Consider the following 15,208-nt stretch of genomic DNA (forward strand, 5'->3'; position numbering starts at 1 on the left):
CTTTGCTCTTCCAAGGACGCAAACAGGAAATGATGGGATTTGGACTATCATTTGTAGGTTCAGTAAGCAGGCCCATTTCATTCCTGTTAGGAAGAAGATAAAGCCAGAACACATGGTCAAGATATTCATGAGCAATATCTTTAAATATCATGGGATGCCTTAGTCAATTGTCAGTGACAGGGATCCACGTATGACGAGTCTTTTCTGGAAGGCATTGTTTGAGAACATGGGCACTACGCTCAAGTTCTCTTCTTCGTTTCATCCGCAAACTAATGGACAGTCAGAAGAGGCAAATTCTACTGTCTTGGACCTGCTCAAATGTTATGTCTCAGAGCACAAGGCAACTTGGGAACACCATCTCCCATTGGTTGAATATGCTTACAATAACACTGTGCATACGTCAACAGGTAAGGCACCATTTGAGATAGTGGAAGGAGGAAAGAAAGTCCCGCCCATTTTGCAGACTAAGGACAAGATATTTGAGGCAGACAAGTATGTGCAAGATATGGATGAAACATACAGGAAGATAAAGATTGCTCTTGAGAAGACTCAGGCTAAGCAAAAGAAAGCTACCGATCGTCACCGTCGTGAACTTGTATTTTCACTTGGTGATTGGGTACTTTTGCGCTTTGAAAAGGCCAGGTTAAGGAAAAGGAAAGGCAAGGAACGCTTGTTTCCTAAGCTCAGTATGCGATATTATGGTCCTTTTTAGATTTCAGAAAAGATCAGTGATGTAGCTTACAGGTTAAAGCTACCAGAAGGCTGGAAAATACATAATGCTTTTCATGTCAGCCTTCTAAGGCCCTTTGTTGGTGATGTGCTAGAGAATATGCTTGATGAGGAACAACCCGAAGTGGAAGAATTGGATGAAATCCTTGTTCGTGAACAGATATTGGCACATAAAGAAAGAAAGGTTAGAGGAAAAGTTGCAAGACGCTATTTGGTGAAGTTCAAAAACTATCCATCGTTAGATGCCAAATGGATGGAAGACTCTGAATTGGTTGATTCACCTCAGTTATTGCAATTGTATCTTGAAGCCTTTCAGATGGAACCCACAGTGACTTGATGCAACCTTTTTGGAGTAAGGCAAGAGCCTGGTTCATGATGCTCAAGAGAGTAGTTAAGCAATTGTATCTACTCTTTCCATACAGAATTTAGCTAGAGAAGTTTGTGCTCAAGAGTACACTAGAAGACTTCTATGCTTGATATATGTGTCGTAGCCAGGTTGGTGGGATTGTTTAATCGTCCAACGCTACATTTCCGGAAGCATGTATATCTTGGATTCCCATCATAGAATATATGTGATATAAGGAGATATCGCATGTATTATTGGCATGCAAGCGAGGTCGCTTGCAGTATTTCAAGGGTGGGGTGTGTCACCAGGAGGTGTATTTTTCCTGTTGATTTCCGTAAATAAGTATTAGATATATTTATTTTATTTTTACTTGTTTGTCCCGGAACCCTTGAAAAGGTGCAAGTGGACATTGCATGGCCAGTGTGAAACGGCTGCAGCCGAATGGAGTTCTCACATCGGGGATCTAGGTCGGTCAGACAGGGACTGCCCGGGCCAGTTAGCACTGAATTCTGATGAGTATGGAAGCTCGTGTGCGCCAAACTGGAATTTGGGCCACTCGTCAAGTCACTGCAACTTTATAAGTTGAAAGGGGCCAGTAAATTAACCCACATTGTAGATGTTGGTCAAATGGTAGTCTTCAATGATGGTCAGGAGACCGATAGGGACGCCATGGAAGCATCTCCTAAAATTTAGGGAACTGCTATTTTTGATCGGAAAATGTGTTCGCGTCATTAGCTTTGGAATGACAAGGGGAACATTTTATTGCTCTGCTGCCAAGTCAACTGATGCACCAGTTGAGATATTTTTAGCAGGGAAAGCCCAAACTCGGAAACTGGGCGACGTGTCAGCCTGTGAGCCGGAGAGTCTCCTTTTCCCGGAATCTCTTGCATCTGTGCCTGCACTTGAGAAAAGAGTCGCAACATCTCTTTTATGTGTCGGTCTTTTCATGTGTCAGAGTTTGCGCTACTTCTTGTCACAGGAGCTGCTATCGGAAAAGCAGATACGGTGGGCAAACATCTTGTCACAATTTCACTTCTTGATTGTCCATGTTTAGGGACAGAAGAATTTGGTGGCAGATGCTGTCTCAGAAGCCGTTAGTTCTGGCTATTTCCGCGATACATCATAGGAGCTTCGAGGATACGGTTGACCAGTATGCCATAGATCCAGATTTTGCAAACGTTTTCACACGGATACGGGATGGGGAGACAGTAGCAGGATATTCCATTTGGGATGGCTACTTGATGAGGAAAACCATGTTGTGTGTTACACAGCCGTTGAGGGAAAAGGTTATGACTGAATGCCACTGTCCGCCTTTTACGGGTCATCGCGGCATTGCTACCACCATGAAAGAGGTAGAGAAATACTTCTTTTGGCGGACACTCAGGAAGGATGTGGACGAGTTTGTGTGCAATTGCTTGGTATGTCAGAAGGTCAAGTTTGACAGGCATAAAGCACTGGGATTGTTACAGCCTTTGCCCATACCCACCCGCCCCTGGGAAAGTATTGCAATGGATTTTATTTTTGATCTCCCGAGAACATAGAGTGGTCAGGATGGTATTTGGACTGTTATTAACAGATTTAGCAAGCAGATTCATTTCATTTCAGTGAAGAAAACAGTCAAGCCGGATCACTTAGCGAGACTGTTTGTGGCCCAGATTTTTAGATTACATGGCATGCCTGAGACGATTATCTTCGACAGGGACCCCAGATTTACGAGTTTGTTTTGGAAGGCAATTTGGGAGAACATTGACACGCGGTTGCAGTTCTCGTTATCTTTCCACTGCAGACTGACGGGCAATTTGAGATTGCCAATTCAATGGTTTTAGATTTATTGAAGTCTTATATCTCAGATTAGAAGACTCAATGGGAAAAGTATCTACCTTTGGTGGAGTTTGCCTACAATAACACGATACACTCTTCGACGGGGAAAGCGCCATTTGAGATTGTTGAAGGTGCTACGAAGGTTCCACCCTTCCTAAGCACGAAAGATAAGATTTTTGAAGATGATGAGTATACCTGCTACTTAGACACGGCTTTTGCCAAGGTCCGCGAGGCTTTGCAGAAATCTCAAGAACGACAGAAAAAGACAGCGGATCGTCATCGTCGCGATTTGAAATTGAAGAAGGATGATTGGGCGCTCTTACGTTTTGAGAAGGCACGGCTAAGAAAGAAGAAGGGAAAGGAGAGGCTTTTTCCAAAGCTTAGTATGAGATACTACGGACCTTTCCAGATCTCTGAAAAGATCAATGATGTCTCCTTCTGGCTGAAACTGCCTGACACTTGGAGGATTCACAATGAATTTCATGTGAGTCTCTTGAAACCTTTTAAAGGTGATGTGCCTAACGATGGGGAGCCTGATGAGCAACCCGAAGTGGAGGAAAACGAGGAGATCCTTGTTCCTAAATAGATTTTGGCACATAAGGACACAAAGAATAAGGGTAAAGTAAGAAGGCGGTTCTTGGTTAAATTCAAGAACTATCCTGCATTGGATGCGAAGTGGATGGAGGAGGAGGACCTAGCAGATATTCCTCAGATTGTGAAATCGAAGCTTTTGGTTTAGTATAGTCTACACCAAATGGAACCCAGAATTCAGCTTGGCCGCAGATCTGGTGCAGTGGGATGCACAAGAGGGGAGTTACTCCGCTCCTTTGTCAACAGATGCCTTGATTTTTAGAATACGAGTCACTGATGTCTCTTTGAGCTTCAGGGATACTGAGAACTGACAGTATTGTGTTGTATGACTTTATGAAATGGATATGAAACTGATTTGTTCTTGACTTGTTTTTAAGTGCAGGAACTGATAGACGAAATGACTGCAGCATTTTGGTCTAAATGATCTCGAATAGGCATGGTTGCAATAGGGGTTAGTCAAGCGGGCATCTATGAGGTCCCGACTGGATCTAGATGCGATTGCTAGCTACATTGCCGATAAATCATGGTCTAAGATCCGAATGTATGTTGAATGTCATGTGATGTCTATTGTCTATTGATGTCCTGTGATGTCGTGTGATGTGACTGTCGATTGGTACACGTGCTAGATGTGCGTTCCTAGTATGTAGGTACTAACAGTCAGTGTCTGCTGAGGCAGTTTATGGCTTCTGCTTGTTTTGCAGGCATAATCGAGGGCGATTACAATGCTTTCAAGAGGGGGTTATGTCACAAAGTGATGACGTGGCTGCCCGCTATACACACACACACCCTCTGCAGGAAATACTGAAATGCTGATGTGGCAAGTCCGTACTGAAATGCTGACGTGGCTAATCCGTACTATCTGCTGATGTGGCAGCGTTGACAGATTTTTGGGCGATGCGTTTTGACAGAGAGAGAAAGCCTTGCTTTATTTACGTCATGAAAAGAATAAGAGAGAGAGAGAGAGAGAGAGAGAGAGAGAGAGAGAGAGAGAGAGAGAGAGAGAGAGAGAGAGAGAGAGAGAGAGAGAGAGAGAGAGAGAGAGAGAGAGAGCAAAAGCTTTGCTTTATTTTTGAAGGCTCAAGAGAGCTTGTGAGAGAAGGCTTTTACCTTATTTTTTAAGAGCTTTTGATTTTCAGCTTTTGGGCTCTGCTTTTAGCAACCCTTGTAATCTTTAAATATGTGAGCAGGTCTCACACTCAGAGCATCTGGACGAAGAGTCTGAGTGTGAGCGCCTACCCACACCCTTGTACTTTGAACTGAGATTAATACAAAAAGAATACCGAAAGGGGCGCCAGTCTTTGGGGCCAATATTTCTAGGCACGGAACTCCGCCGGGCCAGTGTCGAATAAATTGTGAATTGTGAACTGTGAACTGTTTTGAAGTGGTTATTTGGTGCTGTCGCGGTAGATTCTTGACTTGGAGTGTCCAAGTCTGTTACAAGCCCTTCTCTCTTGGGTTACCTGTCACTCTTCAAAAACACGATCAGGAATTGACACGCCCAAGTGGATTTGGGTTACGTGCGACCGCAACAAGCAAAAAATTTTCAGTGGTTCTTTCCTTGAGTGATACAGAACTCTGCCAAAGAGCTTTGATACCAATGTAAGGTGCAATGGAAGTGAATGTTGATAGTGCTCAGGATGAGTGCTTTGAACTGTGCTCAAGGGTTCCTTTTACTTACGGAAGGGAGAGTCTTCCGTTCTTCTTAGAGAGAGAGTGCAAGTGCAATGATCACAAACAAAGTGAATGCTACTGTGAATGAAAGTGCTGAGAATGAGAGTGCTGAGAATGAGAGAGGAGAATTTGACATCAGATGGTTCTTTAACCCTCCTCCAAGGGCCCCCCTCTCTATGGTGAGAGAGGTCTATGCTATAGATTGCATGATGTCGACGACGACGATGGAGACTATGACGATGACAATGATGGTGTCGTCGTCAAGTCCGGGATTTGCAACGATGGCGACGAAGGTGTCGTCGTCAAGATAGGGATCTGTGATGACGATGATGTAGGTGTCGTCGTTAAGACCTTCGTCGTCGTCAAGATAGGGATCTGCAATGCCGACGACGACGACGGTACCGATGATGGCGTCAAGGCTCAAAACTGAAATGCTAGATGCTCTGTTGGGGATCTGCTACTGTGGCGGTACTGCGGCGTGAATCTGCAACTGCTTCGCCACACTAGGGCTGAAATGCAAAAACGTTGGCTGATCTGGCTGAATTCTGAAAACGCTAGGCTGACCTGTTACTAGATGGGGAATCTGGTGAGGATCTGCAACCAGAGGATGCGGGTTCTCGCAAGGCTAAGGCTGGAAATTGAAAACGCTGGTGGTAGTTGCTGAAAACGCTGGGCTGATCTTTGAGAAAACGCTTGGACTTGTGGTGCCTGCTTGCTCTGTTGCAGGTGCCTTCCCTTCTGTTTGTTGCTTCTTCTGCTTTTACTGAGTGCCCAATGGTTTTCTTTTATAGTTCTTTAGAAATTTTCCCTACTCACTTTTTCAACAAAAAGTCACTTATTAATAAATAAGTGAAAAATGTGTACTTTGGAAAAAGGGTTCTATACTTTGGAAAATGCTCATGATGGGTACTGAATGTCATGCTAATGATGTGGCTGTGTGCAATCGGAGGGTATGCAACTATTCTAAGTGCCTGAACATGCACGGCTTGCGCACAGGCTCACAAGGGTGCCAGAACACTTCCTAGGCTAACCTGAACCCTAGACCTGGGATAGCTTGGATAGCACAGCCACCAAACAGCCCTCACTCCCTAAACTGCTCCTGGGAGATACTCGAGCCACCACCGGACAGGAATCCGAAACTCTAACAGTACAATGAGTAGTCCCGTTCACAAGCTCCTTCATAAGCTTCCTTCATCATTAGAGAATTGTGTGACACCGTCACTATGTTAGTTCCTTAATCCTCTTATGGACAATTCATTTCTCTTAAATGAAGATGTTCTTGGAGGGGTGGAGTCCCTAGATTTTGGCTATACTGGTGGGGTGTTGTCCTTCAATGAAGATCATAGCAACCATCTGCTCTATTGGCCTTAGATCTCTGGGTTTGAGTATTCAACACTCCTTCCACTTCACCTTGGTCTAAGGCATTACTTGTATGACTAGTGTGTCTCCTGGGTTTGGCCTTAGATCTCTGGGTTTGAGTATTCAACACTCCTTCCACTTCACCTTGGTCTAAGGCATTACTTGTATGACTAGTGTGTCTCCTAGGTTTTCCATCCATTGCAAATGCATGTAGGTTGCATCTTTGTCTGATCGGCCATTGTTGGGCCCATTGTTCGCTGTTTTCGGTGCCCATGCTGGCCATTTATTTTCTTGGGCGTTGCTATTTATTTTTTGTAGGGTGGTTGGGTGATTTGCGGTAGTTCCACCTCCGACTCCATTATAGATAGGGACATGTTGGAGGTTTAGGGCGGCTGTGTTAGTGTTTGTTGACTATTGGTTGTCTATAGGGTTCATGGTGGTGATGGGGGATTGATCTCTCTAGCGCTCTCTCGTTTCTCTCTCTCTCTCTCTCTCTCTCTCTCTCTCTCTCTCTCTCTCTCTCTCTCTCTCTCTCTCTCTCTCTCTCATGCTTCCATACTCGCGCAGTGCGCACTCACATGATGCTCTCATAACTATCAAAGTTGGATACGCAAAGTAGAAAACCAATCTAACTATGATTTTAAGAATTCACAGTCGAGGTGAGTTTATCCCATTTGATTCATTTCTCTCTTCCAAAGGAAGTCCAAGGCAAACCTCTCTCCCTTACACCCCGTATCAGAATGGTGTTGTGAAGAGGAAAAATGGGACAATGAAGGAGATGGCTTGCACTCTCTTGCAGCATTCCTCTCTCCCTCTCTTATTTTGGTTGGAAGCTGTGGCTACATGTGATTGAAGAATTTTGGGTAACCAAGAAAGACCTTAAAGAGGACACATGGATTGGTAGTAGTTGCATTTTTATGCAACATGTAGCTCACCCTCATGGGGAGCATCTTTATTTGAAGAAGTTTATTTTTCAATTATTTATATGCTATTCATGGCATCCCAAAGTGGAATGAGTGTATTATATCGTGTATTTAATCTGTCCTATAGGTCGACGTCTTCCTCACCAGGACATTAATATCTTTTGTTCTCTCTTACAAAAGTAGTATACGTCTCCACTCCAGAGGAGGTATTTATAGGTAAATTAACTCTCTCACATCTCTATGTCTTTGGTTATGTTGCTCATCTTCATGTTTTATCAAAGAAGAGGGCTTTGGATGCTAAGTTTGACGAGATGATCTATTATGGTTATGTCTCTTGCTCCAATGAATTTTAGTTTGGATCCTTGTGATTGCATTAGGTAAAGTGGAAAAAATCCTGCACTTAGGCTATTTCTCAAACATACAAGCTCCAAATTTGTCAAGAGATTGTAGATCTAGGTTCTATAACATTGTTGATTGAAGATAAAAGCTCAGATAAACCACATAGATATCTCAATCGAGGCTACAACGATGCTATTAAACCATTAGAAGAACTTGAAAGTGGGAAATATGCGCATGGTACAATGGTATGGAGACGAGGGGGGTCCAACAAGACCGAGTCATGCCTAGGAGCAGGAGCATCCCCATTTTGGGCTGTGTTCATCCATATTCCCTTCTCATTTGAAATTTCCTTGGTTGTGGTGACTATGTGGGGAAGTTATATTCCCACTGTATATATATAGGGGCAAGCTTTGCCAAGGCATCCCTATACAAGAATGATAGGATTCAATGACCACCGAAGAGGGGAAATGATGAAACTATCCCCCCTCCCCCTCCTCTCTCTCCTTTTGCTTTTTGCTCTCTTTGTCGTCGTCTTCATCACATCTTCCTCTCCACACTTTTGGCAAAGGTTGCACACTCTTAAATTCTAAAGGTAATGTATAAATTTGTTTTGCAACGCTTCATTCTTTCATACATACTGACATATCAATAAAGAAATTCAGTTTCTTTATTAATGATGGAGAGAGAGAGAGAGAGAGAGAGAGAGAGAGAGAGAGAGAGAGAGAGAGAGAGAGAGAGAGAGAGAGAGAGAGAGAGAGAGAGAGAGAGAGATGATGAAATGAAATGTGATATTAACGTCTTCAAAAGGCCAAAGTGACCTATGAGACCAGAAAGTTACAATGTGGTGGATCTGATACAAAGTCAGAGTCAGAGTAACAAGATGACAATAATGACAAAAATGAAATGACAAATGTCACAATAAAATACTATGGAATCCTAAACTACTAGGTGTGAACAGCAGCTAGTTGGGATAGCTAGATCACAAGAGATCCATCATCGGTCGTTGGCGGATCTCATCAATCTCCTCCATGGTCAGTAGTCTGACCGGGCGTCGTGCATGTCGAGCCAAAGTAATCCGAATCCTGTGATGCAGCCTCCGCCGATGCTGTGTAGTCCTCCGCAGTCGTGGGCGTCTGGATCTTCCTAGCTCAGTCGCTCGGTCGATCAGTGTGCCTCTGGTGTTGGAGGTGACTTCAACAACGTTGAGAGCGACTCTGATTGGCGAGCCATCATTTCTCCAGTTCTATCATCCATCTCTCTCGATGAGCAGCCAACTTGGGGTCGATTTCTTCTAGCTATTCAAGGTGTTGACGCCTGGCACTTACCCTCTTTTGGTCATCACCCTGCTACACTTCATTACTCTTGGGGGTTTCAGAGACAGCAGGGGAGATTATTAGAGCGACTTGATCGTTTTTACATTGGCCCTTGGGCAGCAGCTCTAGGCGGATTCACTACTATATGGAGAGGGACCAGCCTCTTGGATCATTTACCCATCTCATTGTTTATCTCCTTCACTAGATCCTCTGCACAGAGATGAGGCTGCCGCATCCGTGACAGTGTCCTCATCACCCCAGTATTGCAGCAACAGATTCCTGACTTATGGTCCTCGGATGCTTCTTATGGTGGACCCCCTAGAGAGTTTCCCGCAATACTTTCCCGGTATTATTTATTGTCAGTTGAGAGTACGGGACTCAGTTGAGGAGTCCCTCTTGGTTCCACTCAGTGCTTGCTTGAGGAGTGGCCTCAGGATGCATACCTCCCTGCTAGACAAACAGAGCTCGGAGAGGAGATTCGTCGCGTACAAGATGCTAGGTCTGAGTTCACTCATCATGCTTCAATATCTCATTGGATAGCTAAAGCCGATCGAATGAATAAAGACTTCTACGCTGCGCATAAAGAGCGCCCTCCTGGCACCACCCTTCGGACTTTGTGCGATGCTCAGGGGACACTACATATGCATCCTGATGTTATACTTGATATATCTGCAGATTATTTTGAGACATTGTTCACTGTCGATGTATGCACTACTGAGGTTTTACTTGCCCGTGAGTAGATCTGGCATCACACGAGACACCGTTGTACAGACACTATGGCAGAGATCTTGTTGGCACCTTTCACACTTGCAGAGCTCCATGCTGCTATAGAGAGTCTTGATCCATCCTCTTGTCCAGGAGAGGATGGCCTCACTAGAGCTTTCTTTTTGACTTATTGGGATGTATTGCATATACCACTGCTTCGCGGTTGTCAGGACATCTTTGCATCAGGATATATGCATCCGGATCTTTGTTCAGGTCTCATATCTCTTATTCCGAAGGGGGTGACACCACTCAGCTCCGATAGTGGAGACCCATTACCCTACTCCCTTCGGTCTATAAGATATTAGCGTTAATGATAAACCATCGCTTGCGGCCGTTCTTACCAGATATTATTCATACTTCTCAGACAGGCTTTGTCATGGATCGATGCATCCTGGATAATATCTTCACTTTTTATGAGGCAGTAGAGTGCGCCAAATCATCTTCTGAGCCTCTCGCTTTTTTCATCCTTGACTTCGAGAAAGCATACGATCGTGTTGAGCCGCTCTCTGCAGGACTGCCAACAGTGCTATTACTATTGGTGGCCGTGTTAGTCGCAGTTTTGAGCTTTCTCAATCTGTCCGTCAGGGATGTCCTCTAGCAGCATATCTGTATCTTATTGTAGGAGAGACTATGCCTGACTTTCTTCGTGCTCAGAGTCATGCATTTTGTGGCTTGACCATGCCAATACCTACAGCTCAAGACCTTATTGATCAGGAGTTTGCTGATGACACTATGCTTATGTTACGCTATTTGCTAGCGGCTCTTGATGCTATGCGGGAGGCCCTAGAGGTTTTTTGCATTGCTAGTGGCGCACGCATTAATTGGCACAAATCCTATGGGTTACTGGTTGGCAGTGATGACATACCTACTTGGGGGGTAGCTGATGGTTTCACATGGCTGCGACTAGGTCAGACATGCAGATATCTGGGCTTTCAGGTTGGATTCGATGTTACCTCACAGCAGCAGTTTGCACCCGTACTACAGTCTATTCGCAGGAAGCTATGCCATTGGTCTTCACGTCATCTGTCGTTGGCTGGCCGTGCATTGGTCGCCAACTAGGTCATTCTGGCTACAATATGGTATACGGCTTCTTGCTGGTTGTTACATTCTGGTGTGATAGCTCCGCTCCGCCGCTTAGTGCGGAACTTTTGATGGAGTGGCACAGATGGGACTACTGATACCTGTGCTCGAGTTCGCTGGTCCACGATTATTCGTCCTAGGTCAGAGGGAGGCCTTGGCATTATTGATCCAGAGTTACAGAGCCGCGCCCTTCTTACCAAGCTTATTGTTCGGGGTCTTTTCCCCGGACAAGAACCTTGGAAGATGCTTCTTCAGGTCGCTCTTTGCGCAGTGACTCCACGACTCGGCACTAGAGATGGTCATACTTGGCAGACAGGGTATCGTTTTCTCTTTATTGATGCCCCCTTGTCCACCGCCTCCCTCTCACCCTTCATCCGATCGCTCCTTCAGATTTGGGTTTCCATGCGACGGGCTATCATACGCTCACCTCCCTCATGTCGTGAGGAGATTGAGCGCCAGCCTCTCATTTGGAATGCTGTAGTTCTTGATTCTTTGGTTGGTCCACCACGTCAGCTTGGAGAGAGGAGTCACATTGATTGGGATGCCTGGGACACTGGCCCTGCTGCCTCTATGTGGTTGTTTCATGAGTCACGTATGCTGGATGTTGATTTTGTGGCAGAACATTATGACATTGGTCGCGGGGTGACAGACAGACTGCTTGAGATTGATTCCGCCATTCCTTCACAATGGGATGCAGTCATGAGAGGCACGGTTCAGATGCCTCCCCATTGTGGCTGGGAAGGCCTCTTTGCTCATAGCACTCTCTTATTAGCTCGTTTAGACACCATGCTATTCACAGTTGATATTGAGTAGTCTCATGGGATTCATGCTAGATTGACATATGATGCCACCTCTCTGCACCTTGCCCTTCCCGGAGCTCGATGGGAGGCCATCAGAGTAGTTGGCTCCCGCGGGAAGCGTCGTTGTGTTGACCCTCGTTTCTCTTCCGCCGATGTTGCACTTTGGAGGCTTTGGGTGTGGGAGGGTCGTGCCCTATCTCAACTTTATTGGGACCCAGGCGAGTGGCATTGGCCTCACCCTGACCCCACCGGTGCACCAATATCCTTCTTTGAGTACATTGTCAGGATTGGACGGTTAGCACTGATGAGATAGCAGCCAGAGCAGCCCACTCGTATGCGTTTCTGGTTACATTCAGGCCTCTCCCATGCCTATCTGCAGCAGTTTTGGTCCACCATCTGGGATTTACATGCGGCTCGTCGTATTTCTTTTTTCATGTGGATGATTCCACATGCGGGACTTCCGGTTGGGACTTGGCTAGCTATTATGGGTCATGATCCGTTATGTACTCGCTGTCCTTTGCGACTACTTGAGTCACCTGCACACTGTCTTTGGTCATGCTCAGCTTCCCATGTACTGTGGCTTGCAGTTTGCTTTCTACTTAGTAGAGCAGGTGTTCAGCATGGATTTCTTACTTGGGGATCTATCTCATGGTTGATGCCGATGCCCGGCCCCCATCTTTTCTACGAGGGCTCAGACACAGATCCAGCCTTTATGCTCACATCGATTGGTTATCGGCGAGGTACTTTGGCTATGCTTCCACAGATTGCTTGGCAGGGGGATTCTCAGACACGTGATGAAGTTTTCTCAGTCATCACTAGTATTACACTATGGAATGTTGTGCGGCTCCACAGCTCCTTCAGGATATACTCACTGCCATTTGGTTGGACATCATTCATACCCTGATTTGGTAGTGGGATTCATCCTCAGGTACATCTCGAGCAGCCGAGGCACGCCGATTTGCGTTCCTTCGGCGTTGGGCTTGATCCCCACTCTTCTTCCCACTTACAGGTGGCCAGATTACGTGGCATTATGCCCCTCCTCGGTGGTTTCTCCTCCACTCATCACACCGACCACCATGAGATTGTTCTAGTCGAGTTGTCACTATAGTTGCTCTCCTCCTTACATTCAGCTTGTACACCCCACGTGATAGGCTATTTTGGCATCCGCTGGGGATTATATTGTACTCAGTAATATACAGCCCTGACTTTTTCCAAAAGAGAGAGAGAGAGAGAACCACGTGCCACGTGCCACGTGCCAAAAAGCGCTGCCTCCTTGCTTCGCCGCCACCTGCTACCCCCTACGACCACCCTTAATCCCCTTTGGATTTTACAAAAGCATCGCCTGCACATTTGCCTTTGTCAGCACTTTTCTAAAATCGTCCAGACTCCAGACATACTAGGTCTCTTATTTTAGTTTATAGTCTAGTTTAGGAATAAAGAAATTGCATTAGTCTCCTGTCATTTTTGAAAGAGTGCAATGTAACCGCAATGTACAACAAAATCTGATCAAAAAGAGAAAACTAAGACAATTTGGGGCTTGCATTTCTTAGGTTTTTGATTCGATCAATGTGTTTTTGAAATCTGCCTTTAAACTTCAAAGCACAACATATAAAACCTTAATTTCCATCATGTTAAACAAGCATTTTCAAATAGTGCATAAATAATAGCTGCAAATCTTAGTGAAGGTTCAATTGCACCTTGGCTGAAATTAAGTCGTATATACCTTGCACTTTCCTTCAAGGGTAAATCTGGGCTTATCCTGGATTCATCTAGGTATATTTTTTAGTCGTATAGCGGACACGCAGACTTCACATTGTGAAATTTTCGTCCGAGTTATGACCAGTTGATATTGTGCTAAGTATTTCTATCTTTTGTGGTGCATATGCCCTATCAACTACCTCATTTTTGTGCTAATTTTTCCGATTTCATGCTTCTTTAGTTGCTAGGCTTCATTATGGCTGAGTCTGCCCTTGATCTCCGGAGTCATGACTGAAACTCAGTACTCTGAACTTTGTGTTGATGTATGCTCATGTGTGTGTGTTGTGTTGGGGAGCATATGTTAGTACCTAGTTCTACATCCACTATTGGGCACTGACGACGTTAGTGGGGATGTTGTGGTATTTAGTCAATACTATGCATGATGGAGCTGATGGTTATATTGTCTTGTGGGTGACTACCATGAGTCTATACCTTGCACTATCCTTCAAGGGTGAATCTGGGCTTATCCTGGATTCATCTAGGTATATTCTTATTGTCCATGCTTTTCCCCAAGCAGGCGAAGCATGTCGATTGTGAATATAAGTTCTGCTTGACATGATTTGAGGATTTATTTGTGGAGGGATCACTTGATGAGTTTAAGCATGGGGATGCCATCTCTTTTCTACAAAGGAGTCTTCAGCTGTTGGGTGACCTCAGTCTTTGAGCGCTGGTTTAGACATTGCAACTATAGGCAATAATTTCTCTGAGAAAGAATTCTTGGTCTGCGCGACATTGCCTGATATGTCTGGTGTTCAGCTTGTTTACTTTTTCTTTATGCGCATGGAGAAATCCTGTCATTGCTTGGGTTTGTCTTGTGCAAATGGAGTTTTGGCTGAGTTAAGACTCGTGCTAAGTCGGTTCAAAGCCTCATTAGCTCTCAGGTTGAACCAAATATTAGGAGAGTGGAAAATAGTTATCAATGACATACAAATTATCCAGACGCCAGTCAATGTCAATCTTATGGGTCGTGTGTACTGAAAAAATTGCGATCATCAGGTAGATTTTCTCACATATCAAAACTTGATAAAGGGGATTTACAACACCCACTTTCTCTGAAGGTCTCAATTTGTAAAACAGAAGACGAGTTTCAAAGTTTTTAGCTTCATGCATTTTATTTTTGAGATGAGTTCTATCATATGAATAAGATAGTGGGAGCAGTTTCTAACAAAGTCTGTGGTTACTGTGCCAGAAGCAAGACAGCTGGTCAATCTTTTATTGTCAGCTGGAGCTGATGGCTGTGCAAAGGAAATTCAACGGGGCTTTACTGCTGCACACAGCGCCGCCTTTGCTAATGATGCAAAGATGTTAAAGGTATTATTTTGGTTAGCATGTTGGAGATATTAGATGTTAGGATGGATGTGAAGAGCAGTGGAAATTATACCTTTTGTGCCTTTAAATGTGGACTTTGTTGCTGCCTTTTTAGTTTGTCTAGGAGAAGTTGCATTTTCTTGTTGTCAGGTTTTTTTACCACGGTTTTTTTGGACACAGATGTTACTGGATTTTGGAGTCGATGTAAATATAAGGGATGCACGAAATGCCATTCCGCTTCATGTGGCCTTGGCCCGAGGATCCAAGCAATGTGTGAAACTCCTACTGGAGAGGGAAGCAGATTGTAATCTACAGGTTTAAACTTATTCTGTGTTGTGTTCTAGGCGTTTTCTTTTTTCCTGTTCAGAGTTTGATGGCAGAGGTGCTTGTTAGATGTTGGTAATA

General features: G+C 44.7%; 1 protein-coding gene across 1 annotated transcript in view; it reads left to right on the plus strand.

The window, feature by feature from the left end:
• Positions 1 to 15,208, plus strand: part of KEG (protein kinase KEG) — a 42,547-nt gene that overhangs the window by 22,197 nt on the left and 5,142 nt on the right. Inside the window, exons 8-9 of the mRNA XM_086485284.1 lie at positions 14,685 to 14,806; positions 14,984 to 15,118. Of these exons, the coding sequence (XP_086341410.1) occupies positions 14,685 to 14,806; positions 14,984 to 15,118 (257 nt within the window). The remainder of the gene's footprint in view (positions 1 to 14,684; positions 14,807 to 14,983; positions 15,119 to 15,208) is intronic.

The sequence above is a fragment of the Adiantum capillus-veneris genome, chromosome 16, assembly GCF_014529385.1.
Source record: "Adiantum capillus-veneris isolate H3 chromosome 16, ASM1452938v2, whole genome shotgun sequence".
Taxonomy (NCBI): Eukaryota; Viridiplantae; Streptophyta; class Polypodiopsida; order Polypodiales; family Pteridaceae; genus Adiantum; species Adiantum capillus-veneris.